At 48.2% G+C, this 27,860-nt stretch overlaps 12 protein-coding genes across 12 annotated transcripts; 7 read left to right on the top strand and 5 right to left on the bottom strand.

Moving 5' to 3' along the window:
• Positions 1-360: 360 nt before the first annotated feature.
• Positions 361-1,735, top strand: FABFb (3-oxoacyl-[acyl-carrier-protein] synthase; the record flags this gene model as incomplete). Its single annotated transcript, XM_002178470.1, has 1 exon — positions 361-1,735. Exon 1 carries the CDS (start codon positions 362-364, stop codon positions 1,733-1,735), a length of 1,374 nt encoding a protein of 457 aa, XP_002178506.1. The 5' UTR covers position 361.
• A 127-nt stretch (positions 1,736-1,862) lies between these two features.
• On the bottom strand, positions 1,863-2,888 carry PHATRDRAFT_44395 (predicted protein; the record flags this gene model as incomplete). The annotated part of the gene is made up of 1 exon (XM_002178187.1): positions 1,863-2,888. A coding segment is annotated over exon 1 (939 nt), but the record flags the coding sequence as incomplete, so codon positions are not given.
• A 320-nt stretch (positions 2,889-3,208) lies between these two features.
• On the top strand, positions 3,209-5,307 carry PHATRDRAFT_44394 (predicted protein). Its single transcript, XM_002178469.1, has one exon. The coding sequence runs from the start codon at positions 3,282-3,284 to the stop codon at positions 5,286-5,288; it is 2,007 nt and encodes a 668-aa protein (XP_002178505.1). The 5' UTR covers positions 3,209-3,281; the 3' UTR covers positions 5,289-5,307.
• Positions 5,308-6,979: 1,672 nt separating this feature from the next.
• PHATRDRAFT_44393 (predicted protein) lies at positions 6,980-9,017 on the top strand. Its single transcript, XM_002178468.1, has one exon. The coding sequence runs from the start codon at positions 7,163-7,165 to the stop codon at positions 8,951-8,953; it is 1,791 nt and encodes a 596-aa protein (XP_002178504.1). The 5' UTR covers positions 6,980-7,162; the 3' UTR covers positions 8,954-9,017.
• Positions 9,018-9,118: 101 nt separating this feature from the next.
• On the bottom strand, positions 9,119-10,255 carry PHATRDRAFT_33814 (predicted protein; the record flags this gene model as incomplete). Its single annotated transcript, XM_002178186.1, has 1 exon — positions 9,119-10,255. The coding sequence occupies one exon, from the start codon at positions 10,253-10,255 to the stop codon at positions 9,119-9,121; it is 1,137 nt and encodes a 378-aa protein (XP_002178222.1).
• Positions 10,256-11,015: 760 nt separating this feature from the next.
• PHATRDRAFT_44392 (predicted protein) lies at positions 11,016-12,357 on the top strand. Its single transcript, XM_002178467.1, has one exon. It carries the CDS (start codon positions 11,072-11,074, stop codon positions 11,834-11,836), a length of 765 nt encoding a protein of 254 aa, XP_002178503.1. The 5' UTR covers positions 11,016-11,071; the 3' UTR covers positions 11,837-12,357.
• Positions 12,358-13,320: 963 nt separating this feature from the next.
• On the top strand, positions 13,321-15,072 carry PHATRDRAFT_44391 (predicted protein). The gene has a single exon (XM_002178466.1). The coding sequence runs from the start codon at positions 13,474-13,476 to the stop codon at positions 14,932-14,934; it is 1,461 nt and encodes a 486-aa protein (XP_002178502.1). The 5' UTR covers positions 13,321-13,473; the 3' UTR covers positions 14,935-15,072.
• A 685-nt stretch (positions 15,073-15,757) lies between these two features.
• On the bottom strand, positions 15,758-17,832 carry PHATRDRAFT_44390 (predicted protein; the record flags this gene model as incomplete). The annotated part of the gene is made up of 1 exon (XM_002178185.1): positions 15,758-17,832. The coding sequence occupies exon 1, from the start codon at positions 17,639-17,641 to the stop codon at positions 15,758-15,760; it is 1,884 nt and encodes a 627-aa protein (XP_002178221.1). The 5' UTR covers positions 17,642-17,832.
• A 1,043-nt stretch (positions 17,833-18,875) lies between these two features.
• On the top strand, positions 18,876-19,391 carry PHATRDRAFT_5546 (predicted protein; the record flags this gene model as incomplete). Its single annotated transcript, XM_002178465.1, has 1 exon — positions 18,876-19,391. A coding segment is annotated over one exon (516 nt), but the record flags the coding sequence as incomplete, so codon positions are not given.
• A 176-nt stretch (positions 19,392-19,567) lies between these two features.
• Positions 19,568-21,365, bottom strand: PHATRDRAFT_44388 (predicted protein). The gene has a single exon (XM_002178184.1). The coding sequence runs from the start codon at positions 21,216-21,218 to the stop codon at positions 19,740-19,742; it is 1,479 nt and encodes a 492-aa protein (XP_002178220.1). The 5' UTR covers positions 21,219-21,365; the 3' UTR covers positions 19,568-19,739.
• A 437-nt stretch (positions 21,366-21,802) lies between these two features.
• PHATRDRAFT_44387 (predicted protein) lies at positions 21,803-26,468 on the top strand. Its single transcript, XM_002178464.1, has 4 exons — positions 21,803-22,566; positions 22,654-23,275; positions 23,356-24,718; positions 24,879-26,468. Exons 1-4 carry the CDS (start codon positions 22,093-22,095, stop codon positions 26,449-26,451), a joined length of 4,032 nt encoding a protein of 1,343 aa, XP_002178500.1. The 5' UTR covers positions 21,803-22,092; the 3' UTR covers positions 26,452-26,468.
• A 64-nt stretch (positions 26,469-26,532) lies between these two features.
• On the bottom strand, positions 26,533-27,551 carry PHATRDRAFT_44386 (predicted protein; the record flags this gene model as incomplete). The annotated part of the gene is made up of 1 exon (XM_002178183.1): positions 26,533-27,551. Exon 1 carries the CDS (start codon positions 27,406-27,408, stop codon positions 26,533-26,535), a length of 876 nt encoding a protein of 291 aa, XP_002178219.1. The 5' UTR covers positions 27,409-27,551.
• Positions 27,552-27,860: the final 309 nt, after the last annotated feature.

Below are 27,860 nucleotides of genomic sequence, written 5' to 3'. Positions count from 1 at the left end.
TCATCATTACGCACGGGCTCGTAAATCTTTACATGTTGATCACGGAGGATCGAGTATTCTAGGCTCACGGCAATTAGCGATGTTCTCGCGTAAGAGGGTGCGAAAAGCCTGGCGCAAACGGTGTAAGCGACTTAAGCTGTTTAAGTGTATTAACGTATCGTAACCGGTCACATTAAAAACTAAGGATAATGTGATAAAGTTACACCATAAAACCATTTATGTAAGTTTTTCGTACTGTACTAGATAAACGGTTCTCGTGAACCAATCATATGATTGGAAACTAGTGTTTCATCGTTCCCCCCTCAATCACCGGCTCGAAGAAATCGTTCCGCACCAATCGAACTCATCCGTCAAAGCCACCATGGCGAGCCCCCTCTCGGCCGCAGCGTCTCTAAGGAGCTGTCGCGTAGTCGTCACCGGAATAGGAGCAATAACACCATTAGGAAACACGTTTGCGGAATCTTGGCAATCTCTCTTACGCAAAGAGACCGGCGTGACAAGCTTGACCGAAGCTTTGTCCTGGCAGGGTCTATCGTCGGAGGAACTCTTGCATCGAGAACTCACCGTTGCCGCAACCTTGCCTTGTCAAGTAGCGTCACCCGTACGATGGCAGCACAAAGATAGTCGAACCAATCGGTTTGTGCAGCTGGCGCTTGTGGCTGGACGAGAAGCCATGCTTGAGTCAGGCCTCGACAAGTGGATCCAGGCTGGAGAAGGGCAGATCGATCGTAGTACAACGGACAATCCACGGCGTCACCGAATTGGCGCCTGCATCGGCAGTGGCATGTCGGGTGTTCGGGAAATTGCGCAAGCCGTCAATTCGATGGAAACATCGGGATTCCGGAAACTCAGTCCTCATTTCGTGCCCAAAGTTTTGTCCAATTCTGCGGCCGGACGCCTTTCCATAGAATTTGGTTTGCAGGGACCCAATCATTCGGCCTCCACCGCCTGTGCTGCTGGAAGTCACGCTATTGGCGATGCCTTCCGTTGTATCCAATATGGAAACGCCGATGTCATGTTGGCGGGTGGAGCCGAGTCCTGTATAGATCCACTCAGTATGGCTGGGTTTTGTCGATTGCGAGCATTGTCAACGGCGTACAACGACACACCCGAGAAAGCCTCGCGTCCGTTCGATCGCGATCGGGACGGCTTTGTCATGGGAGAAGGAGCAGCAATTTTGGTTTTGGAGCGCCTGGAACACGCCCTTGCCCGTGGTGCTCCTATATTGGCCGAATTGTCGGGCTACGGCTTGACTGGTGACGCGTACCACGTGACCGCCCCTGATCCTCTAGGATGTGGCGCGCAACGCGCCATACAAATGGCCTTGGATCAATCATTCGGTGATCGCCGTTACGTGGAGGAAATGCCCGTCGGATATGTGAACGCTCACGCCACGTCCACCCCCAAAGGCGACGAAATTGAGGCCCGAGTCATTCATGATGTTTTTCGTGATTCATCGCCCAATCTGATTGTCTCCGGAACGAAAGGCGCAACGGGTCATTTGCTTGGAGCGGCCGGTGCCATTGAAGCTGCATTCACAGTCCAAGCACTTAATACACGACAGATACCGCCTACATTGAATTTGCATGAGACCGATGCCGAAACGGAGCACTTTGGATTTCAACACGCTCGGGATACCATGCATGTACCGACTCTACAAGTGGCGTTGAGCAATAGTTTTGGATTTGGCGGGACGAATGCATCTCTTCTTTTTAAAAGAATAAGTTTTGAGTAGAGCAGTTATCGAATTACCACCAAACAAAGGCAATTTATCTATTGCTTCTTTCTCGTTTGTGCTCGATTGAGCGCTCTCATGACTTGCAACTTGAGTTCCTTCTTGCTGGGTTCCTTCGAGACGTCACCTTTCTTCGATGGCATATTGTCCAAAGTGCTGCCGTCCAAAGCGAGCGCCTTTTCCGCAGCCTCTTCCGTGGCGAAAGCAAGCAAGGCTTGCCCCTTACACCGTCCCGTGTCAGCAAATTTGATAAGTTTACAATGAGCCAGTTTTCCACACGAAACGAAAATAGCCTTGATATCCTTGACTTTGGCCTCAAAGGGTAGACCCGACACGAAGAGTTTACGAGCGTCAGGGTCATGCAATCCTTTGGCTTTTTTGGCAACATGATTGGTACCAGGCATGCGAACCTTGTCTGGACAATCGTATATCCAGTGAGATGGTTTATGCTTGTTCTGACAAGCCTGGCATGTATAGTCCGGAGGGACTAATTTGCTACGTTTGGATATTTTCACAACAGGCGGGCTGGTTTCTTTGTCGACTTGATTCTCCCTGCCGTCATCACCATCTTCCTCCTCTACCCTTTCTTGTGTATCACTCTCTCCCGGATCGTTAGCGTTATCGCCCCCTTCGTTGTAATCCATACCAGCTAGTTCGGCAGCTTCTTCTCGTTTAAGTTCTGCTTCACGCCGCAACCGTTCTCGCACCTCTTGTTCGGATTCAATTGGGTCTAATCCACGTGCCACACGCTTGCTCATTCGACGAAGCTGCAGTTTTGTGTACGCAATACCGTGTTCGTCGACCTTGGGAACCTGATCCATGCATTCCTTGCGTTTCTTCTGGCGCTCCTCCCGAGATTCTTTGCCATTCGTCTTGCGCCTTTTGCTCGCCTTACTGGACTCGTGTTCACCTGCCTCCCGTTGGTCAGGATTGATCGGTTCTTCCTCATCATTAGGTTGAGGAGGTGTCACCACCTCGGATTCTTTCTCCTCCTTCTCGGCTTGCAACTTGCCCTTTTTCTTGTCTTTCTTCTCGCGTTTGCGCTTTGACTTCAATTCTTCTGTCATGGTAATGATGGCGGGGACCGGCAATGCGTCCTTTGTGGCTCTTTACGATGGACCCCCAAGAACTTTTTCTTCTGCAGAAACGATTTCTGGATACACATTTATTTTGGATGGACGGAGCTTCGCCGACTGGAGTGCAGACTGTCCGGAAGAACTGTTCCGTTTGCCCGCACCAATTAACTGGAAGATGCTATTTGATCAGAAACAAGAGGCTTATGTATTCTTTTACGGTTAAAGAATGACAGCGAACACGAGCTCGGCTTCACAAAGAGTCGTGCAAGTTTCCTTAGATAGGTAGGACGGCCAGGCCTATCCGTAGAAACCACGAAAATCGCAAGCGGGAAACCGTTTCTGTCCATTCCGTTTTGTCAGTCGCGTCTTACTTTCCCGTGAACACCATCGGTTGACATCTGGCACAATTCCATCGTCCAATTATCCCTTCATTTCCCGAGCAGATCCTTCCACACCACATTATAGACAGCATGGCCAAGCTCGTCGTCGCTGATGCCGTTGAGCGTACGCCGCCGGTGGAAGCCGACGCTGCCGGGGGTGCTGTCCACGTGACCAGGGCGGCGCCTCTCACGAAACGTCAAAAACGCAAACAACCGAATGACAAGCACGCGTGGCCCCAGCAGCCCAAGATTTCGTCCCCCGCCGCTCGTGCCAACGCATACTTGCGCGTCGCCGGACTCAACCAAAAGGAAACCCCGAAGGACGCCTTGGATCCCGACCTTGATTTGCATTCTCCCCAGGTTAAGTTTGGGCGATTGCTAGGCAGTACCGATCAACGGGTACGTCACCGGGCTATTCTGCAATTGGAGCAATACCTCAAGGCTCGGTGCGATATTAACAACGAAACGGGCGGAATTTCGGAGCTTGATCTACTAAAATTGTGGAAGGGAATGTGGTACACTCTGTATATGGCTGATAAGGCACCAGTACAGGAGGAACTCGGCAAAAAGATCGCCCGTCTGATCTGGTGCTTGGCGGGCACCGAAGAGGAGGACGAATATGCTGGGCAGGCTTATCTGGAAACGGTTGGTGATGATGGACCCATTGGCTTTGAAAATGACGAGGAATCCGATGACGAGGAGGTCACCATGGAGGAGATTGAGAATACCTTGGAAATGAATGGTAGCGAGGACGAGGAGTCGGACGATACATTAGAGACAAAAGACACTACGAACCATCACATGCATGAACTAGACTCTAATCACGAGGACGATGGTGATATCGAGGATCTGGAAGATTCCGAAATTCCCCATTGTCGCGGAGCACATTTGGCCACTCTCTTTGTGAAAACATTCTTTCACACTGTTCGTCGCGAATGGGGCAAAATGGACAAGTACCGGGTTGACAAATTTTATACACTCATGCGCTTAATGATGCACGAAGTGTACGAATACATGGCCGTCCGTCATTGGAATGTGGGCATTATTCGACTTTTCAATGACGCCATTTACGAAGAAGTTTTGACACAAACACCCAATGGGTTGCGCCTTCATTTGATTGACCTAGTTTTGGATGAGGTAGTAGCTGTCAACGCCAAAGCTCCGATGCCTCTAACGGAGGCGACTTTCTTGGATTGTTTAGAGCCATTCTTTGCCATGGCGCAGACGGGAGCAGGCGAAGATTTGATTCAGCAACGTGTACTAGAAAACATTTTTGTCAGGTTCCTGAACAAATACAGTGTGGTGAACGAGCACGCACTGGATGAAGGCACCAAATCAGACTCCTTCATCCTCGAGCAGGTACATGTTGCAACTGTAGCTCAATATATCTTTGAGCTGGCTAGTGACGGGGCAACAAAAGATCGCTTTCGCAAGTCAATGTACAGTCTGCACAAGCAGTACATCCGAAGACTGAAAACCGTTGGAAAAGATGTTGTGCTGCAGGACGAAGAAAGCGAAGAAGAAAAAGAGGAGCACAACATCACCGTCGCATCTATTCAACCGATGGAAGAAAATTCGGGTGCACTAAAGGAAACCGAGAAAGCAAGTGAAAACGACGAGGTCGGATCGGCCTCCAACAAAATTATCGAGTCGAAGACATTGGATAAAAAGAAACGTAAACGAAAGAAGAATAAGAAAAGCTCGACTGGATCTGATGCTGTAGAACAGGACAGCACTACTCCAAAAGAAGAAGAGGTTACTATATCTGTAGAGGAGCAAAAAGCTGCGAAGGATGCCATGATTCCAAATGAGAGGAAAGTTGACGATATCAACCCAAAAGCATCATTGCAGAAAAGGCGCAAAACCGCGACCAAGCGAGAATCTGAGCAAAATGATCGTAAGCGCGTAAAGTTTGGCTCGAAGAACCAAGCTATATCCTGGAAGGAATCGATGAAAAATTTGAGAACGAGAGATCCACCTGAGCCAAGAACAGCAACCCCTGAAAAGGGTATTCTTCTAAACAAAAATGCAAAATCGGCAATAATTCAAGGGTCCAAAGGGAAGAAGCGACGAAATAAGGCAGTAGATTTCTTTTGAGTATCATTGATAGTAAGCACTATTTCTTCTACTTTACTACGTTGAAACGGATTACATTTTTTACTTGTACACAAATACTTTTCCATCGGGTCCAGTCCCTGATTTTTGTGGAGCGCCCGCGACAGTAGTGGCCCCATCAGCGAATACGTCCAACGAAAATCAGTTTCGCTTACCCCGGAGCCGTCAATATCCGCACCGAATTGCTGCCGATTTCAGGAGGCATTCTCCTCAAATGCTCAAACTATTTCACTGCTCGAAATTTCTTTTACTACACTACAACGGGGCATCCATTACGAGCGAACAACCGTCTCCGCTCAAGTCCAGGGAGCGCCCAAAGTCGCTCGGTCCAAAAATGTTCTCTTCAAGCGAGAAGAAACCAGAACCTTCGAATTCTAGAACACAAACACAGGCATCGCCAAACTGAACAGCTCCCACTGTACTTCTTGAGCCACCGGAGAGCGAAACGGAAGAGCCAAGCGTGTCACCCACTGACTGTCCCCACTAATATCTGAGCCTACCTGTGTCACATACCGGCTATTTGCTCGAAAACTTCTACCGCACCCGAGTCTTATAGCGATCGAGGCCAACAGTTCCCGCTGCAATTATCGCCCCTTCACCTGATATCGTCACAGCCTTTCTGGAATCCAAGTCTTGTCCCACTTATATCAGAGCATCATTGACAAGTCCAGACACTCGAGTTTCTTCCTCTGTCAAAAGTACTAAAGAAGAAAAACCGTCCGTCGACATTGCAATATCTTTAAAAGTAACGACTGTAAATGCAACTCGCTCGACTTCATTACAAATACCATTGCTTCCAAAGCTATATAGAGTAACGAAACAGTCCCCCCCCCCTGCAGCCACAATGGTCCCATCAGCAGACATATCAACTTTTTTTCGACGAGACGTACAGTTGATGGTGCTATCCATTCCATCAACGACTCCATCGGGTCCCGTACCGCTGGAGGTGATGTTTTTTTCTATATTCATGGGAAAGCTTCACTTATCCTTTCTCTTATCCATTCATACTCATAACAATCATTCCTTTGGCGCTCTTGTTGCTGTTTCTGCTCTTACCGCTCATACCATTGTTGCTACCTTTGTCACTCTTACCATCCTTGCTAATTTTTTATCTTCGAGCTACCCTTTTCAGTTTTGGCAATACCTTCGGTGTCATAAGAGAGATAGGATTTTTCTTTCCCCACCGAAGACAATCTCTTTCGTTGAGCTGCTGGGCCATAATTTTCATTTCCACACCAGTGAATTGATGGCCACAGTACACGATACCGATATCCCACCCGACTCGGATTCTTTCCGAAACGCGACAGGTGATAATGGAATACTTCACGTTCATACAATAAATTAGATACGGCTCTCCTCCAAAGCGTGAAATATACGTTATCTTAATTAACACACATAAAATTAGGCGTGCAAGGAATATTTAGTTTTATGTAGGAATGCGTGCTAGAAATGTTTTTAGTAAAACAAATAAGATATCAATGAGTTCGCACCGGCAAGCCCAATCCGAATTAGTGCGAAAACTTCTCACTTTCCTCGAGGAAGATACCGGAGCTTTCCAAACGAAATTGACTGTGAGCGGCACCCGACAAGGCCGAACAGCTGTGTGTGCGTCAGCGCTTAGCAGTAATGTAAGCTTCTCTATTCTTGCTGGTCCCCACAAGATTTGCCAATCCGCAAATGCGAATTGGTCAACACACACACGCACCCGAACGTAAATTCCGCTCCGCTGGTCCATAAATTCAGAAGTTGCAACTGACTGAGAAGGGGACAAGTCAGTCAGAAACTTTCTTCCAGTTGATTGCGCTCATCTATTCATTCCGTCCTCACATTCTCTCCACTGTACTATCGCATCTATCATGTCCAGTAGCACTCCTTTGTCTACGAATCTTCCTCCGCCCCCTACGCTGGGTGGATACAGCAAAACGCGTCTGGACAAGGTCGTCCACGCCATTGCTTCTACATTGGCCGATCCCCAAATGCGCGCACTAAGTCAGCGCGCCGTACAGGGCAAAGTTTGGCACCTTCAGCCGGCCGTTTCGGCAATGCTTTCCGATCTGCGTGGCGAGGAAGAGCAAGTTCGGCGTTCCCTTCTGGATCGCACCAGTGCCCTCGTTTATAAGTTCCACGAGCAAGGCTTGGATGCGACTCTAGCTCGTGCCGGTCTCACACAGGATGCTCGAGTCCACGCGGGCTCGTCGTTGGATCAAAAGGAAACCTTCGACCTTTTCTGCCTCGATGCTAAGGAACGGTTGTACATGACTCTCAAGAACTATGATTGGCTGAAGGATTTCTTTCGACTCTATCCGCTCCACTTCTACGAAAACTCTTTCCAATTTGTGGATCGTATCCCCACCAAGAAACTAAAGGTCAAAGTCAAGGTTGTTGGCCTCGGTATTGGTGGATCCGTCGCCGTCAGTGGTCTCGCTAAGAGCGGTATCGAGACTGTGGTGGGATACGAAAAGCGTGGTGAAAAAGGGCCCCGCTCGGTTTCATCTCGATACCAAAACGCTTCGTGGCGAGCCTACGACATTGCGGGCAAGCTGGTAGATGAAGAGGCATTCCAGCATTTGATTGAAAATCGCCAGCGGATTAACGTCAAGTACGACGACGGAACCGAAGCCATCGTCTCCTCCGATAGAGTGCAGATTATCATTGGGAGTGCAATTCAATCGGCTATCGACTCGGCACGCCGGTACGGGGCAGAGCTACATTTCGAATCGCCCATGGACGCTTTTTATAGCGAAACCAAGGCAAAGTCCTCGCCAGCCTTCGATATCGTGGCCTTGTTTTGTGGGGCTCACACGTCTCAGATGGTTCCTGGCATGGCGAAAGCTATGGAAGTCCACGAATGGCCCGACCTGAACTCGACCTGTAAGATGTGGTTGCGCGTTATGCCTTCGGACAAACTCGATTCCTATTGTGCCCGTGGCGGAGAAATAGGTGCCGAGCAGTGGCACTACACCATCGAAAGTGCGCGTCAGAATGTGGAAGACATGGAGCGCATCGGGTACAACCTCGACTCTCAGTATCAGTATAATCTTGGCAAACTCGCCAAAGGAGCCGACATCGGCATGACTAAAGAGCAAGTGGAGGAGACTTACCAACAGCAAAAGGCTCGTCTCGCCGAAGTAATGGAAATTGTCAAGTCTGGCAAAAGTCCTGGCAACCGTTTCGACTACGTTTTTACTAACGCCCCGCACAACGAGCACAACGTTGCCAAACACGCTGCCGTCAAGGAGCAAGTCGTCCTCGATGGAGGGTACACGGTCGAGATTAAGATTGCTTCCAAGAGTATAGTCAAAGATGAGGAATTGCTGGACAAGTTTAATACGAGTTTGATTGTTTGTGGCGGTGACGCTTGCGTTCCACCAAATCCGTTAGCGGCCTACGGAGCTACATTGGCCTGCGAGGCAGCAGGCAATCTGGTACAGCTTGCGGTGGGCGTCGGGCATTTGAACTCAATTCTAGAGGATATGGAGGCCATGCAGGAAAATGTTCCAGAGATTTCGTACGATTGGATTCAAGAGGTCAAGGATCTCAAGTCTCTCTTGATTATGTATTACGAGGCTCGTTCGCGCTCCGAAAACTACTTTCAGTGGGTGCAGACTTTGATTTGCAACATGTATTCGTTACCGCCCAAAGCCTGAGCAGCATATTAGTGTGAATAGGTTAAACTCTCTCATGTACATAGTGCAGTGTTCAAGTGTTTTCTAGATAGAATAGGTTCAAGACGTAGAACTACACGAGTTTGGGCACCGATTTATTCCTTATTGTGAAACAAAAACCACGGCGCGGTATGTACCTTATATCGTCTAAGAAATGACACAACGTTCAAGACAACGCGCTTCCACTACTCCAAAGTCCGTGTTGAGCGGAACAAGGGGTTCCTTTTCCACAACTCGAATCTTGTTACTATCCACTCCTGCCTTTTCTGTCGACAACAAAATTTCCCCTTTCGACAATTTCGCGGGAGAGGCATGCATTTGACCTCTAGTGAGATCCAAAAGTGCCATACTTTCCCAGTAGACTTTATCGGCAATTGCTAAGTACGATTCAGCAGACTCTAGGTCTTTTTTCTTCGCAGATGTCATCTTTTCGGCTTTGAGCACTGCCAGATTAGCTGTCTCTCCAGACGAAAGCTCCGTCTTTTCAGGATCCCGCCTCGATTTTTCGGGATAAGCCAATTCACCCGGAAATAATTCGCATTCCACTGTCGTCCGCTCGTTGCGGACATCTGAACTTTCTGAAACACAATGATTTTTATTCGAGATTCCCGACGTGTCGCTTTCAACGAAAAGTGGGTATGAAGGCATGCCACCTGGCATGGGAGCTAGTGTTTCCGCCCTCGATTGAGCTACCTCAATATAATCATCGGCGGACTCATCGATAAAGACCATTTCGTCGGTAAAAATCTTTTCCAACAGATTACCCCAGTCCTCAAAGTTATCTTCGCGCTCGTCCTCATTAGAGCTGGTTTCTGTCTCTCTATCATTGGGCAAATCCCGTCGCTCACTTTTAGACGAATACGCCCGAAAATCAACTTCGGGTTCACCCGAAACGTTGCCATCTCCAGCTGGATTTTCGGAGAACACATGCACACGCATTTCCTGGACGATCCGTTCGTCTTCAGTAAGCCACTTTTTCTTGGCTTCCAGGACATCTTGCGAGACTTCAATGTCATTCAGGCGTATAACTGCTTCCCGATTCCGACGGGCTTCTTCTTGTAACCATTTGTGGCGGGCCTCCACAAGTTCATGTCCCGGACTAAGTCGTGGCCGATTCGCCAAAAAGTCTTCCTTGAACTTGTTTTCTAGCCATTCTCTCTTCTGTCGCACGGGGCTCAGTAACGATTCGATTTCAGGCGATTCGGTCGCTGGTTTGTTGGCTGCGGAGGTATCAATGGACGTCGTCATTGAGGTCTTGGCAAGCTTTTCCTCCTCGTCGATCATACTTGAACGACAATCAAAAAACTGAATTGATTGTCAGCCGGATCATTCAAATTCCCGTTACCTAACGGCAAATCTATCCGAAAAAAAGGTATAAATATAGAAACCGACTGGGAATAATTGAATATTGTCTCACAAAAAATACTTACTGTTTGGTCGATAGAGTTCAAATTCGATACCCGATCCTCAAAATCATGCCGGTAGTACTACAGACAAAAGGCTATCGCAAATCAATGTCAATCTCACATCAGGAACGTCATCGAGAACCCATAAAATCCTGCTTCACAGTCACGTCACAGTCAGTCAAATGGATAACTGCTCACTCTCTGCTTCACAATCAGTCTTGCTATTGGGAAATATATTATTTTCAAGGAAAGATTTCCAGAGTCCGTTCAATGTTGTTTACTGTTAGGATTGCTTTCCCATTTGAATCCAAAGCCGTGCCGGTATGCTTCGTCGATTGGGTTATCACTGTCAATGAGAAAAGTAGGCTATGTTCTTTCCCTTCGAACTCTTCCTGGAGTGACTACGGAGAGTGGTCATTGTGTCTGTAGAGAGTGGGATCATTCTAATACATCACAACTGACAGTGAGCGAAAATAGCGGTAGAGAAAAGTTTCTTTTGACTGTGATGGCTTGCAATATTGGGTTCACGTACTTCTCGAGGTGTTGTACTTTTCGTCCAATCATTTCCCTACGATTCTCCGGGTTCAAAGTTGAAGAGACGCCTCTTCTCACTGTCAAGAAAGCACAAAAATAGCCAACTTCACTGTCAATACTGCTGTTTACCTTGTTAGGTGCCAACACGTACAAAGAGAAGATGAAACGTCGTCTTTGTTGCTTAGAGCTTATGCGGTTGGGCTTTGTTGTTTCGTTGACGGGGGCGTTTATGCTACCCGAATTGCCGCTGAACTCTATGAGAGCGTGCTCGATTTGCCCCCTCTCGCCATTTGCGAACCCGACGGCGGTGTCAGCACGGAACAGCAACCCAGCTCACTCTTCAACCTCATTGAATCTCCTACTTGACGTTCCAGATGGTTTTTTTACTATCACCTTTCCTACGCTGGGTATATTACTGAGCCTTTCAAAAAACTTCGCCCGTATTCGTATGGAAGAAAACGCATGGGAGCAACGTCTCGCTGAAGCCCGAAAAGAACGCTTGCGTAAAGATCCAACTCTAACCGAAATCGATCTACGACGTAAAGAAGCCGCCATAGAATGGAGTGCTTATGGAAAGCCTCGTATGGAAGAAGAACAACTGGAACGAGACTTGAAGGAAATACAAAGAAGTCGAACACGCGTCATGGATCGTTCCGAAGACGAAGAAGATGTGGTGGGAACGGAAAGAGAATATTGCATGACAGATGAGGAAATCGAATCGTTTGAGCTAGAATATGGTGTCGAGTATGATTCTTACTACGATGACCCGTATAGCGAAGAAGAGCTTCCAGAAGGAAAGTTTTCATTGGATCGAATGTACGGTGATCGTGTTTACGACAACGGCGAAATATTCTACAAAGACAAGGAGAGTGGACTCTACTATCGACAAGGCGCCAAACCTCGCAATCTAAGCTTTTGGAAGTAGAGCACACGATACAGCTGAACGATGTAGACCGATTTGCTAGCGTTTGACTGCATGTGTTTAACCACTTCTGAATTGACAGTAAGTCACAATTGGGCTTACAATAGAACGGATCAATTCTGGTGGATTTGAAGAATTCTGTGTACACATGAGGCATGGCCTCCAGCAGCAGCGGCTTAAAATTAAGCATCAGAGTCAAGATCAACGCCATCTACAAATACCAGGCATCGTTACGTGAAGAAAAGGCCTTTGCGGGAGGAATGACTGATGTCTAAGGGCAAAGAACTTACAATAAAAAATCTCACTGTAACGCAGTCTTCAGAGCAAGTGATTGTTATTGCCTGAAGGATTTTAGGGGGCAATCACCAAATCGCCTTTTCTGAAATGCTCTCTCTGGTGTCGTCGATGAACGACTCAGTCTAAGCGGGACTACACTGTGCTATATTCCAATGGAAATGACCGCAACTTTCGTTATGCTGACTGAGATCCTATTAGTAGTGAATAATTTAAGCACATATGTATGTAATGGTGCCGCAATCGGTCCTGTGGTCAGAACTCAAGGTACTGTAGCTTATTGCCTTCCCCAGATACGCAGGCGGAGAATGTGAAACTAGAAAACATCTTCGTCTTCAACAAGATCAAGGGCATCTTGAACAATCTGGGCAAGCTTGAGTCTCGTCAGTGGCTCTTGACTCCATATCGTGTTGGGCTGGACAGCTTTTCAGTGCGGTACCGGAATGCCTGCGATAATGACAGGGGAGAAGCATGGCGAATAACAACGTTTTGCGACGAGCAGCCACTTTGGATAGTCATTGTTGGATCTGGTGGTTGGTAGACTTCTGCGTCCGTGAAGGTTGAAGGTACAAGAACTGAAAGAAAATGTGAAGGCTGAAAGTGGATATTGTGTGCACAACGAAAACAGCTCCAACATAATGTAAAATGATTCGGAAGGCCGTCCTACCAGTAGAGAAAAGAAGTCATTCGTTATTTCCATGAGTAAAGTTCGCCATGACCGGTGTTCTCTGGGCTATTACAATTGTCGTTATTTATGCGCTATTGCAATTGTTCAGTATTTATGCGCCATTGCAATTGTCCGGTATTTACGGGCTATTGCAATCATTCAGACTCGACAAGTCAAATGCTCGGTCCAAGACACAAAGACAAAACTGATGCACCAAATTCCGGCAGCATGAATCAACAGCAACCTTTGCTATGAACAGATTCATGATCAGATCAGTCGCTTCGACTCCAATAGCATGATAGTGACATTTCGTATATAATTCGATCTCATAGATCAATAAAACGATATACATAATATATCAATTTTGCTATGAGTGTTTTGACTGGGGTAATACGGATCCGATTATTTTACGACCCGAGCCAGTATCGCGTTACTGTGAGCTCTGGATCAAGCGTGAGAGACGCCATAGAACTCCAAATTCCTCCTTTGTCCCAAGAAAGCTCGAAACGCACACAATATGGGAGAGCTAGCCTAAGAGCACACAGGTCAACCCGAACGAAGAATGAATGAATAGGTCGTAGTCACGTGAAAGTGAGTCCTACCTTGTGAGACCCCACCAAACTTGACTTCACGAATACAAGCTTGCAACTATCCGTAGTACCACTTACGAGCATTCAGCATGATTTCTGTCACCGAAGATATCGAAGGCACCGTCACGATCCGGCATGGCGAAGGTATCGACACAGATGCAATAGAAGATCTGAAAACCCTAGATGCGAACGAAGACGGCGGCTACCATGACGATGATCTAGAGATTGATGACGATGATGATACTAGTACCGACGGTTTAACACTCAAGCAAGTCGCTATGCAATGTTGCAAGCGCATTGATGTCGGAGCAGCCGTCCTACCCAAACCGCTCTTTCATCCTGACATCCAAGACTACGATGGCAGTGAAGAACTTCACGACGCCGCGGCGTCCATTCCGACACCGTACGCGCGTGTGTTAGGCAACGAGTTTAACGCAATAGTGGTAGAGCATCACCTCAAGTGGAATCCATTGTGTGTCTCCGAGCCGGGACCACTGCCTAGCGAAAAACCCTCTGATCGCATCGGTCGGTATGACTTCCATCATGCAGATTCAGTCGTGGACTGGGCCTTGAAACGCAGTATGAAAGTCAAAGGACATGTTTTGGTATGGCATGTTACGTCTCCGAAAATTCTGGAAGATATGGAGCCGGAGGAAGTACGCAAAGAGCTCAGACGTCACATTTTTACGGTCATGGGTCATTTCCGTGGTCGCATTCAAGTCTGGGATGTGGTGAATGAAGCTCTTGCACCCGACGGAACACTCGCGGATAACGTTTTTCTCCGAAAGCTCGGACCCTCCTACATCGAGGATTCTTTTCGCTGGGCCCACGAAGCCGACGCTAGCGCTGTTCTTTTGTACAACGATAACAAGGTCGAAGGGATTGATTCGAGAAAGTCGGATGCATTTTACGAATTGCTTGCGGATCTCAAAGCCAAAAATGTCCCCGTCCACGGTTGCGGCGTGCAGGCTCACTGGAATGCAGCTGGCGTGGGCTGGAATCGTCCGCCAACGCCAAGAAGCGTCAAGGCACAAGTTCGGCGCTTAGGACAACTCGGGCTGACGGTAAATTTTTCGGAAATGGATGTACGTGTTAGTCAACTTCCAGCAAATCTACGTCAAATAGCCCAGCGTCAAATATTCCATGATCTCTTGGCTGCAGCGCTGTCTGAGCCGGCCTTTGATGGCGTATGGTTGTGGGGATTTACGGATCGTCACACTTGGGTGACCCATTTTTACCACGATGACGAGCCCCTTATCTTCGACGAAGCCTACGCAAGGAAGGAATCTTACTACGGGTTTAGAGATGCTTTGAAAACGATAGCTCCAGGCGGTTGTGTTGGAGGTGGAACTCTCTTGAGCTCGGACATCGATGTGGATGGAAATCCATGGGGACATCTTTGGATGCAGCCCGACCTGGTATCCCACAATACAGACGAGGACTTTCATGGCGACTCACGTCCTGACTGGGAACAAAGCATCGAGGTCGATGACAAAGAAGAGGACCCTAGGAATGCAACAGACAGTATGGAGCTCCCCCCTATTTCTTAAGAGATGCATATATCTGTTGGCTCAGCTCGGAAAGTGAATCGTGCAGAACTGGCATTATCGCGGCAAACACATGAACACCTAAAGTGATCGGGGCTCAAGAAACACTCTACATCTATTTAGAAAAGCGACTCTAGTTCTAACTTTTGTTTTAAAGTATATGACTCGCTAATGTGATTCCTAACTTGTGTTGTTGACGTTGCATGTAGTCTGTAACTTTCTGGATCACTTTCTCATTCTGTACAATTTAAATGGTCATCCCAACAAGAAACTTCGATTTCCAAAGCAATGTCAAGTGCTTTTTGAAAAATGGTATAGAGGTCTCTTTGAAAATCTGTCCCTCCCTGGAGTGGGTTTTGATTCGTGTCAAAAAAATGCCCAGAGGGAGGACGTAGCTTTTGGGATGGAGAATGCCTTGGCAGTCGGTGGCCTGGTGTCGCACTATAGTTAGGAACCATGGTGAAAATTTAATGCCTGGAATATGTTGCCTCCATTTTCGGTCTCGTGGACAACCTGTTGACTGTGGGAGTGGGTAATTTTTCTACTTTTTGTTTCAAACCCGATGAATCGCGAAAGATCGACCTATTTTGATCGGATAGTCGAAAGTTCATGTCAATTAAGGAACAATATAGAGAACGAAATGTCGGAAATCAAAGGTTCTGTATAAGTCCTGTACCGATGGCCACGCGAAGAATTCAGTCATCTTACATTAACTGTAACCATACATACGACAAAAGAGAAGCTTATTCGAGCACCGAAGCTATGATTGTTTTACTATCCATTGACCACGTCTACAAAGTCGGAAACTAGCTAGACGGTTTGAAGGCTAGTCATTTTGCGAGTTCTGTATATTCAGAGGAAGTGGTGGTCGCATCGCAAGGTAGAGTGCCATGCCAAAGAACGGAACATACTTTCCCAGAAAGACCGGAAGTTCGCTAGTTTCTGGATCTATGCCCCTCCGCTTAAGGTCATCGTCAATCAAAAATGATTGAAAAAGCCAAAACAATGCTAGATCAACGACAAAGCTCGAGCCTACGCGGTCAATACTCAGCAGATCGATAAAACTGGACCAGCGAGTCGACAAGTCCCCAAAATCTGCCATTCGTCCTACTAGTCCCCATACGATGGAACCAGTTCCTACCGACGCCAAGAAGGGCGCCAGCGCCCGCGCCTCTGCCAATTGAGCCACTTTCGGAAGGGCGTCCTTTGCCACGAGTGTGCTTTCTTCGGTCGACCGGAGCACTAGATATGGCATTAGAAACGCCGATGTCAGAAACTGCATACCGATGACGATTGGAAGCATTGGGGCGACATTGGGCTTCTCTCGACGGTCGTCGCTCAAGAAACCGGCAAACATGGCCGCCCAAGACAGGAGCAAATTGAAAACGCCTTCTAGCATAGGATGCACCGTTGGAGAGAAGGATAATTGGAGAAGTGGTGAAACGAGGAAAAAGTTGAGCGACAAATCACGAACCTCTTCCCAAGTTCGTTGTTCAAGCTCTAGCGCATTCGCACCCGGCAGGATCCCGTTTGAGAAGAATACAATATAGATGTAGGCAATCCAGGATATCAGTGGTACGTATCGAGCCGGTTCACGTTCAAGGTTAGTTCTGACCGTCGACACCAGCAAACGGAATCCTCCGAGTTTAATCGGCCCGGGTTCAACAAAATCAATGCCGTCCAGTATTTCGTTTCGTTTAGTATCAACGTTGTAAAAGGAGCATCCCCTCGTAAAAGGTAAATCATCCCCGTCGTTTTCTACGTGCCATAACACAGAGATCCGGTCTCCAGCGTCGGCCACCTTGTCGACTTGAAAGGTAAAAGTGGAAGGGAACGCGTTGGAGCATTTATAAAGATGCGATGATAAATTTGTTTTGCCGCTAAATGGTTCCGGAAAGGCCGTATCATCATACGTGACGGTATCCGCAAACAAGGCAACCGCACTGCTCATGTCTCGACGATTCCAAGCCGCAAAATACTTCTCTGGTAGAGACAAGAATGAGGTTTCGATCATTTCGGACGCCTCCTTCGTGGCGGTAGATGTGGCGGTGGCCTTGTTATAGCCAGTCAATTTCATAACTTTGCTGGCGCGATTGAGGGTTTGCAGACTGGCCTCTCCCCCTTTCTGAGCCGATTCTTGTACCCAAAACACCTTTTTAACCAGTAGACCGTCGTTGGAAAGTTGGAAAAAGGCAGCTCCCCGACCGTTGGGAATCTCGCCTTCGACATTTTCCAAATGAAAACGAATACCTACAGTGGTCGTAGAAGAGGCAATGTCATCGACCGCGACTTGTATGCGCTTGTCTCCTTGAGCATTCCGGGTCAAGCGCCACCGACGCTCAAGTTCGGGCAGCCCTCGACACGGTTTTGGGTAAGCCGTGTCGTCAAATTCAATGTCTGGGTCGACCATATTCTCGAGCGTGTTGTAATCTCTTTCATTGTAGGCGCTAATAAAATTTTGCACTGTCTGTGCCGGGTGTTTCTTGGGCAAGGAAACGGCGGCCGTTGGCTTTTCCCAAAGTGCCTTCCAGGAATCCACCAAGGTATCTATCGGCGAGACGGCGGACAAAACTGACGGGGGTCGTTTCTGGTTATTGACCCAACGCGGGTGTTCACGCTTCAGAGTCGGCGATCTGCTGGTAGAAAAGGCCAAGATTGGATTGGGTTGCAGCGCAACGACGACACCCACGACAAGCGACTGTCGTCGCATTGTAGTATCGCACTGACTGTGAGCGTCGTCAATGGCTCTAGTCAAGATACGAGAAGCAACACGCGGAGACCAGCATAGATACAATTCCTGCCACGAATGTTACACGACGGATGAGCTGGAAGCAAAGCAATCACTGAACGTCGGTAAATGCCAGTCAGTCGAGTCGCCGCCATTGTGCTGGTTGCCACGGGGGACAACGATGCGATGTGCTGGCGATCAGCGAAGGAATTCGATCGATGGACGGGATAGCGGTTTCGTCTCGTCACTGGCGCGGTGGTGTTTCGTGAATCAGAAACTGACGTCAGTCACGATTTCCTGTCTCCGGAGACTTGAACATGTTAACTAAGCTGACGTTTCCAAAGCCCAATGTTGACGTCGACACCAGGTTTCAACGACAACACGCGAATCAAAGATACCTGAGTCCCAATGCAAATTCCATCCGATCCACGGGGGGGAAGTCGACATTCACTACCGGATGTCAAAGAACTAGCCAATCCAAAGGTACAAGAGCTATTTCCATTTAAAGGTTTAGTCACGGGACTGATGCGCTTTTTTATTCCTTCCAAAACAGAATCCTATTTCTATTTTTTTGTTGGGCCTTTTTGTACGCGTCGATCAACGTGGAGAGTCGACGTGTGTGTGGACCCAGTCCTGAATCATCCGGCGCAATCTAGAACCGGCCGACACACCAACACATCACATCGCACAACATATGTCTTCTGACCAGAGAGGCATGCCAACCAGTCGCATTGCATCGTCATAAAAACCGAACAGGGCTCACACGGACCAGCAATTCTTTTCAAAATTTGCAGTCTAGAATCTCTTTTACCATGGCTATTCCTCCCAAGGTTAGTAGAGACTAGCCGTCTTCTTTGCAAGTGTCAGTCTTTCAACAGCATTTTTTGTACTCACTGGTCATTTTCTGTCCAACTCTTGCACTGCATAGCTTTCTTCTCCGGTTTCGACAAACTCCGGCACTTCATCGATAACGACGACACCCACTTCTACAACTCCGCGTCCTCGATCCGGTAGCAGCGCCTCGGATGATTCCGAAAGCTTGGCAAGTCTGACTTCTTTTTCGTCGACAATTTCGACCCACCAGCATACAACAACCAAACCGGACCGTTGTGACGCGCCGACCAAACCCTCGCGTCGGCGCCGTCGTAACCGGTCACGCAAAAGTGGCGGCAATTCAATTTCCCCACGCAAGCCTATCCCGCTGGATCTCACTAAGGAAGAACAAGCCCAGTATGTCGCCATGGACTGTGAAATGGTGGGTGTGGGTGCGCTTGGTACCAAATCCGCCTTGGCTCGCGTTGTCCTGGTCAACTGGCACGGAAATGTGCTGTTGGATCGCATAATTCGACCCGAACAAACCGTCACGGACTATCGCACGTTTGTTTCCGGGATCACCGAGGCTGATCTTGCACATGCTGGCGACTTGGAGTCATGCCGCCAAGAAGTAAAGAACCTGCTACGTGATCGCGTTCTGGTCGGCCACGGTTTGAAAAACGACCTGGCCGCTCTCTCTCTGCGTCATCCTTGGCAACAAACGCGAGACACGGCCAAGTACGAGCCCTTTATGAAAATTCGATTCGAAGATGGCGTCCTCTGGCCCCGCAAACTCAAGGATTTGTGTGCGGACAAGTTGCGAAAGACTATCCAGGAACCAGGTATCCCACACAGTCCGTACGAAGACGCCATGGCAGCACTACATCTATACAAGCGTGTCCGTGACAAATGGGAAAAGGCAATGTCGTATAAAATTGCCAAGACAAGCGAAATTCTGGGAACCAATTTCGGAGCAGTGGCATCGCAGTAGACAAATTATTCGTGTCTGTTATTTGATCCGAACAACAAGCAGAAGCACTGGCCGAATAAAAAGTGAAGGAAATGAGAAAGACTCGTGTGAAGTAGTGTAGAAGTGAAAATCAATAGAGTATTGATAAACTGAGATACATTTGCTTCCAGCAAGGCGAGAGAATGAACTTAACACAAACCGTGCATGTAGCTTGTAAAAGCCAGAACCTCTCTTGCTGGTTTCAGTCAAGGAAGAATAATCACTCCATGGGTATCTTTTGAGCCACTCTGCAAAAAATCACTTGCGCACAAAGAAGGGTAATTCTCGGTGTGCCTTTTGGACACAGTACAGGACAAACTTGCCGAGATGGTCGATTGAGCAGCTCGTCGCAAAGACAAAGCCGTAAGGTTCGACACTTTCGGCAGTGTCTTCTTTTGCGTTGTTCCACTCTTCCAAAGTGCTTTCATCTGGTACACATTTCCCCCGCAAGTCGAAACAAACACTAAGAATTCGACGTAAAACGTTCTTTCGCCGGCCAAGACGAATGGGCTCTAAAATAAGCTCAACATCGAGTATAGCAGGTATGCGCTCATCGTCCAAATCGGCCGTAATCCGTTGGAGAGCAGCGTCTGGCGTTCGAGCTTGCGATATAGTCCGTGCTGACGCTTTTCCATCCGCGGCTCGCTTGGCTGATGCTTGTCGTCGCCGCTGGCCATCTCTTTGAAATGATTCGTTGTCTAGTCGCTTTTGATACGCCTGAGAGGCACGTCTTGCTCGTTTCCGTCGGTTTTCTATCAGGACTGCTGGGTCCTGTTGGAGAAGATAGTCTCTAGGCAACGCTTGGATAGGAGGGGGCTTCTGCAAAGCGGCTTTCCGTTCCTGTAAAGATATCTGGCGAGAAAAAGAGCGTTTGCGATTGGCCCCCACGTAGCTGCAGATTGCGTCCGCTATTTCACCTTCCGTTAGCGACGACAAAGCCTCGCTGCCAAGCAATTGATCTGGGTTGAAGGTACGAACTCTGTCTTCCATTATCTTTTGTTCTTGCTTTCCCGGAACACGCTGCCGGCGGCGTTCTCCCCACCGTCTTTCGTACCACATTTTGCGCCAATCCGGATTGGACCACGTTTTTCGAGCAGCTTTCGAGCGCCGTATTCTGGAATCCGAAGGTCCGTGATCAAAAAAAGAGTCGGCTGTAGCGTCTGCGTCAAAATCTTCTTCATCCATGGGGAAATCCAGTAACTCGGTGTCGGTACGTGATTTCGCCTCACCGTCAACTGGGAGGACGAGTGTTTCGTCTGTCTCTTCCGTTTCTGAAAGGTCTGCCTCGCTGTCGTCATGTCGACTAGAAATAGTTTTGCTCGCTTCAGAGTCATGGTAAAGATATCGGAGCTGCGCTGGGTCTTCCCAAAAGAACCCAGCCTCGTCCACAGACCTAGAAGAAGCATTCTGCATGGACGAAATGGACTGTCTGGCCTGCCGCTTCCGTTCTTCATACTTTGACCAAGAACCTAGTCTATTTTTGCGCTGCAAATATGCCCTAACTGCCAATAGAGCCTCGGCGTCTGAAACTGCATCTATGTCGATGCTCTGATAAACGTTCTCGTCCACCTCACGTTCGGCTTCCTCCGAGTTCGATGACGTTTGCAGAGCGCATTTCCAATTTCTCGGCGAGGCATCGGTTTGCTGTTGCCGTGATACACAGGAAACAAATCCCGAAACACGTGTGATGAGCAAATTCGTGGATGTGACGAGAATAACCAAAAAAAGTTGTTTCATCGCGAAAGTTCATGAATGAAAGCTCTATATGCTGCTTCCATAGATGGTTGTCTGATTCCTTGATAAAGAAGCTTTGGAGAGGAAGCATAGAATTATCCCTTTCGTTGCTATTTCAATTATACACTAATACACCACGCAAACATCTCATAGTCTCGACGATCAATGAAAGGGCCTTCGATTGCTTCCGCTTGTGGCAGTCGTGTCCTCATCATTTTCACACAGTTCAAATAATGCCATGACTACCAAATGGGCTAGTGTGCTCTCTGTGACTCTCAACAGTTACGGGCACTACCATAACATACCACCTTACATAATCGGTCCCCCTGTGCAGTTTTGGAGGTTCTATCGGTCAGGACTTACATTTATGTCTACAATTATCACCAAATATTTTAATTAACATTCACTGTAGATATTGAGAATCTCAAAGATCAATTCTACTAAAACACTTACTCTGACTTACTTAATTCCAGAATGTCTCCTTCATCGAAGACTTCACAGCTTGAAACGAAAAAGCTTGTCCCGTCGGTAGACGTGGTGGCAGTGTTGGCTAACTGTGAACGGAGATACAAAACCAATTTCACCCTCCGCATTCCATCATTCTCAAATTGGGCCAGGCCTCTACTCTAAAATCGTGGCCGTTGGTCGACGGAACGTGTTTACCTGTGTCGCAAAGGTGCTTTTCGTCGAGGTGCCGATAGGAGGAACAGGCCTGATTTTCTTTGCTGGTCGACCCCTATTTCACAATTAGCTTGGGAATCGAAGGGTTTTTTCTCGTTTTCGCTGGGTCACTACTGTGGTCATACCTGTCGCAGTGTCATTCCGTTTCCAAAAGTAACAATCCATTACGGCCATCGGAGCATTTCTATCTGCTCTGATGAAGTCCGTGAAGAAGATCTTTCAAAAGAAGAATAAGAAGGAATCGGGAAATACGAGTGCATCACTTTTGCAGGCTGAGCGACACGAAAGCGATAATAGTAGCGTGAATGCGCGTGTCGAGGAAGAAAGCTTGGAAGCGGCCATTGACCTTTCATCGACGGCACCCGGCCACGGTTTAGAACCACAGGCACAACTGATGGAACCGCCCGCGCCGAGCTTGAAAAAATCAGCACTTCCTCACGTCAACGAAAATCGCAACCGACCGAACACAAATCGTCCGAAGCAGGCTATGAGCGGCCAACATGAGACGAAACCGCCGCTGGTGGAAGAGAATGATCCCGTTCGTACCGCTGACCATCATCAAGACACGCCCGCAGGTAGGAGCTCGTACGACTTGATACCGCTATTGGATCAAACCAAGCTACCTCGTGGAGGACTTAGCATAGACACCAAAGCTGTCGGTCGAGTACAGGTAAGTAGGGAACAAGGCTACATGGATTGCCGCTGATGCTGATCCTGACAAATTTTACTCACACTACCATGCTGATTTGCTCTTTAGTTCGGCTTGCCCCCCGAGACCATCAAGGACAGTATGCAGCTGGGTATACCGGTCCCTCAGGTATACATTGTGCCTGTAGAGCGCTTTTGTCGTGAAATGGGGCCTGCATTGGGAGTCAATTTGGCGGAATTTGAGTTCCCGGCTTACTTTAATTTTTTTGTTTACAAGAAACGCTGTACACTAGTCGTGGATTCAGAAGACGCCGAAGACAATATACGGAAAGTCTTCAGTGAGACACTGCTTGGACCGGCACAGTTCCGCCGGGAAGAAGACCCCTTGGCGTTCGAAGCGGAAGATTTTGCTAAGGATTTCCCTAGGAATGCTATTCCGAACTTTACCAAGGAATTGAAACACTTTCGAATCATGCCAGACGGGAATGAGCTAGTAATTGAGACGCTCCTGGAATTTCGACACTTTGAGATGCGATCGGACGGGCACGAAGGTCTTGGTGTTCCTCCCAACGCAGAAGGGAAAGTCGAGGAACAAGGTGATGGTTGCAAGAGCGAAGACGAAGATTGCGGTGCTGAGAGTGACGCGGAAGAAGAAGTTCCGAAGGACTTGCAAGCAGTCGAATCCAGGGAGCAAGCCACTCCCTGGACATATTCCCAGGCTCGTTTTATGGGTAAGTCCTGAGTCGTTCATACGTCGCATGTTGTGCAAAGAGTCCTCGTCTCAGTTTCATTTCTCTTGTTGCGATCATAGGCGATGTCTCCACGGTTTGGCCGACGTCTGCAACTGTGGATCAAATCAAGGAACGAAGTGTCCCCCGCGTCGAAATATTTAAGATGCCTGGCGGAACTGAATACATCATTCATGATGTTGATGAAAATAACAAAATCATTGGAAAAGCTCGGTTTTCTGGGCATGTCAAGGTCTCGGAATTAATGAGCGTCGATGGCTTTGGCGGTCATTCGATATTGGATGATGTCGGGCCAAATTGTCGCAAAAGCAAATCATTTGCAGAAGAAAGGGATCTTTCCTCTTCAGCAGATCTAGAAAGATGGTTGAACGAGCCGGAAAGAATCCTGCCTCCGCCTTCGTTTCATCCGCCTTCTTTCGGAGTGACTGTTCTTGGCAATTCTCACGGCTTCGACAAGAGCGGTTCTGTTTCTGGATACGTGTTATGGATCAATGGGCGAGGAGTGATGATAGATCCTCCTCCTTACTCGTCTGCTACATTGGAAAGAGAAGGAATTCGTCCACGAACTATTGTGGGCATCATTCTCACCCACTGTCACGCAGATCACGATGCAGGAGCCTTTCAAAAAGTTCTGACAGGATCGCCAGTCGTGGTGATAACTACACCAACAATCTACAAAAGTTTCATTCGCAAATACGCGGCTCTGTCCGCCCTTAGTCCTGCTCTTCTCCGGCATAGCCATCGCTACAAGCCAGCAATCATTGGTGAAGCACTTCGTTTTCAAGGAGCTACGTTTTATTTTACGTACACACTTCACACAATTCCTTGTGTAGGGTTTCGAGTCGAATGGAGGGGGCGATCAATGGTTTTTACCGGGGATCATTTCAACAGTCCCCCTGCGATAGACAAGCTTCAAGAAACAGGTATTTTATCGAAAGCACGTGCTGACGATCTCAGAAATCTTCCGTTGCAGGACACGGACCTTTTGTTACACGAAGCCGGTGCACCTCCGATTCACACGCCACTTGAGGTTTTGCTTCAGCTTCCTAAGGAGGTAAAGAAACGGCTTTATGTTGTCCACACGTCCGCTTTGCCTGCTGGATGCGAGCTTCGTGTTGCTCCAACGGGAACAGCGGGGACTATTCGCTTGGATCAGATAGCGAACCAATCTGACGACCATGTCCGCCGGGGGAGCCGGCATAGTGCTTCATCAGATTCTTGTAGGGATGGCGAGTACATATGGAACGGCCACAGCGAGTACGAAAGCATATCAGAGGAAGCTGCTGTAGCAAATGCAAATGTACCTAGTAGGTTAACTGTTCAAAGCGAGCCCCGTACAATGATGAATTCGTTCCAGAACCTTGATTTTATTGGCGCAAAAGAAAGACAAGTGAGAAGCGCTTCATGCTTAAGTCACGATCCCCAGTCAGTTCCGCTTGTTTCAATGAGGCCTGCTTCGAGTACCGATGCGTGGTTTATATTGAACCTACTGAGTGCGGTGCCTTTTCTTTCAAGGTGAGGCATTCTAACAAAAGTGACAAAAAGATAACGCTCGGCCTCTGACACCTACCTCTTTTCTCTACAGCCTCTCCTATGCATTTACCATGGAAGTGCTTGAAACAGCGAAGGTAGATGCCTATGCCCCTGGTGCTGTCGTTGTACCCTCTACTCGACGTAGCCAGCTCTTGTGTGTCGTTTGGGAAGGTACTTGTACGGAGAAAATTAGTCAAGGAGGCAATCCAAGAAATACGGGCGGCACCTTGAAAATGATCGCGGAAGGTAAGGAGATCCCTAAGGCGGTATGGCACGCCGGTGACTGGACAGGTCCGGTCGCGCTGCAGCCGGACCTTCTTTTGAGTGGGGAAAGTGATACTAGCGACAATCACGACGTTGTAGCGCTTTCCACGGAGGGAGTGAAGGTCATAACAGTTGAATTTTCGAGTCTTCAAACTATCCTAAAGAGTGGTTCGCCTTTGTACCGTAAGTATCTCGATCGGAAAGCCCAACAGGGCAGGGCAAAGAGAGAAACGAGCTTCGAAAACGGCTCTACTGCGACTGATGAACTTTACCAAGAGGCGGTCCGAAGCTTGAATGTATTGGAGTTATTAAATGGCAACTCTGCTCTACGAAAATTAAGTGCAGTCCAGAAGAGACACCTCGAGAGCTTGGCAGAAGGTCCCATTTGTTTTCAACCTGGCGAACGTTTGTGGCGATCAGGTGCTCCGGTTGACCGAGCCTTCATTATGGTTTCTGGAACTGCTTCTTTTGTCCCAAAGCGCCGCAATGCAGGTTCGGCGGCTGTTCAAGCGAAGGATATCGTCGAGCATGACAGAATGGGCGATTTGAGTGTATCGGAATCGATGAGAGCTGATGCGCAAAAAGTTATGAGGGAGCTCGGTGTACGTCAGGCGGACTCACTTGGTGGCGACGAATCATCTATGTCGTCGGCTGAGCACGACGATCAGAAAGTTGTACAGTTTGACCATGTCTTCAACCGTTCTGTAAGCAATGATACTCCGTTCACCGATGCTCACGATTATGCCAAACTTAGCAGAGGTTTGCAAAAACGAGCAGATTACTTATTGAAGGAAGGCTCTCGGGAAGGTTCTGTCGTCTCGAATATTTCGACCGACGACTCTTTAAATGACATGGACAGCTGTGACAACGAAAGTGAAGGGCAAGTCGATTACACCTTCACCGACGATGCTGACGCGGGCTTAAGATCCAAGCGCAACTCCATCATCCGACGACGATCGTCGAGGGCACGCTTTGCGAACAAGGTTCTAGGACGGCTATATAGTCGTCGAGCATTTACCGGTGGCTTGGTGTTCAGTCGAGGTCACTTCCTGGGGGACGTCTCGAAAATGGTTGCTGGTCTCTTGTCTTCGGAAGGTGTTTCGGAAGTGAGCGACGACTACGGATCGGCGTATGGTTTTGGAGACAAACCTGAGGGAGCGGACTACGATCTCTTGGAGAACATGACTGATCTGGTTATTCATGAGCGAGAAGGAGACCACCATGTTATGCACAGTTCAACGTTGACCGCTGGGAAACGCGGTTGCGTGGTTCTAGTGTTTCCAAAGGCGAGTCTTATTCCGTTCTTGGATGAATATCCAGGTCTTTTGCTTAGTGTTCTCGGTACGCAGGTAGTAATTTAAAGAAACCTTTATAAAACAGAAAATCTTGTGTGGTAGTATACTGCAATTTTAGCGAATGGATCGTGTCGCCCTAGTTCAATTTCAGGCCTTGGCCTCTTTAACATCTACAATCACCTCCTTTTCCGAAGTATCGTACAAGTCATGCAGAACCAGCTTGACTTGCGATGGAGGCAGTTCCACGAGTTTTATTTCCTTCAGCTCTTCCACTCGGGAAGGCCACGCCCCGACCATGGAATTGTCCGTATCCTTCATCACGATAGGTAGTTCAATTGAGTTCAAGACGTTGTGAAGCATGGTTTTGTGTCGTTCTTGATCCTCGTGATCCCATTTGGACTCGCGTTCGCTCGAAACGTGCTTTCGATAAAACGCGTCCACTGCTTCGTCCGTTGACCCTTTCTCTCGCTTGAAATGCAGCAACTCAAAAATATCCAGAACATCTCCCGTACCACCAAAATCCTTCGGATCGATGACTTCTTCTTTCGAAGAAAAAGAAGTTGATCTGATCGTTTCGTAACCCTCAACCTTCTCGGCCAAAGGCATGCTCACTTTCTTACGTTGCGACACGGGCCGCTTACTAACGGCTTCCTGTTCATCTAGCTGCTCCCTCAGACTCTTGGGTAGTCGCGTTTTCCGTTGTTTCTTCTCTTCCATTTGGTCCTTTCTCTTCAACGGTCCCATATCATTGATGAATTGAATGAGATCTTGGCGCATTTCCTGGTACTCCCCGGTCGCACCGGGACGCTGGGCGATGGCTTGCTGTTGTCGTTGGTCCGCCGCGGACGTTACGTTTCCTTCGCCTCGGGTAAATCCTCCGTGGAGGGCGTGCGGATCCGAGAAAGCAGGGGATGCCTTGGATCGTTGCTGGGCGGCTTGCTCCGCCTGCGTGCGTTCCTTGACGGCGGCCTGTTCGATGCGGTGTCCGAGACGCTGGGCAGCCCGGGACGCGGCTTGACCCATTCCGTAGTACAGAAAAAAAGGCAGAAGGAGCACAAGCGTCCGTGTTACTGAACAAGAATAGATAAAATGGCGTGTTGGAAAAACTGTCTATTCTTCGTTGCTACGGAGTGCAGTACCGAACGAGAGTCATGATCTGGAATCGATGAGGCACTGTTGTAGTGTTGGTTTCTCATGGTGCGAAGTTTCGACCGCTTTCTCCCATTCGAAGGATGATGTGGTTTTTCTCGGGAACTACCTATCTATGCACCTGAAAATTAAATTGAAAAGTTACAAATTGAAAATGACGAAATTCATATTCGACACATTCTGCCCAATAGAAAAGGATTTATAAATGTCTTACTGTTGGGAAGACCCTGCCTATTGAGCTAATGTAAGGGACCACGAGAGACGTGAAGGGTTGAATCCCAGTTTCTACGCAGTAGCACTCCTCGAACACCAGTCACTGCCCTTCA

Source organism: Phaeodactylum tricornutum, chromosome 4 (genome assembly GCF_000150955.2).
Source record: "Phaeodactylum tricornutum CCAP 1055/1 chromosome 4, whole genome shotgun sequence".
NCBI classification, from domain to species: domain Eukaryota; phylum Bacillariophyta; class Bacillariophyceae; order Surirellales; family Neidiaceae; genus Phaeodactylum; species Phaeodactylum tricornutum.
This window is presented reverse-complemented; position numbering and strand designations above follow the sequence as displayed.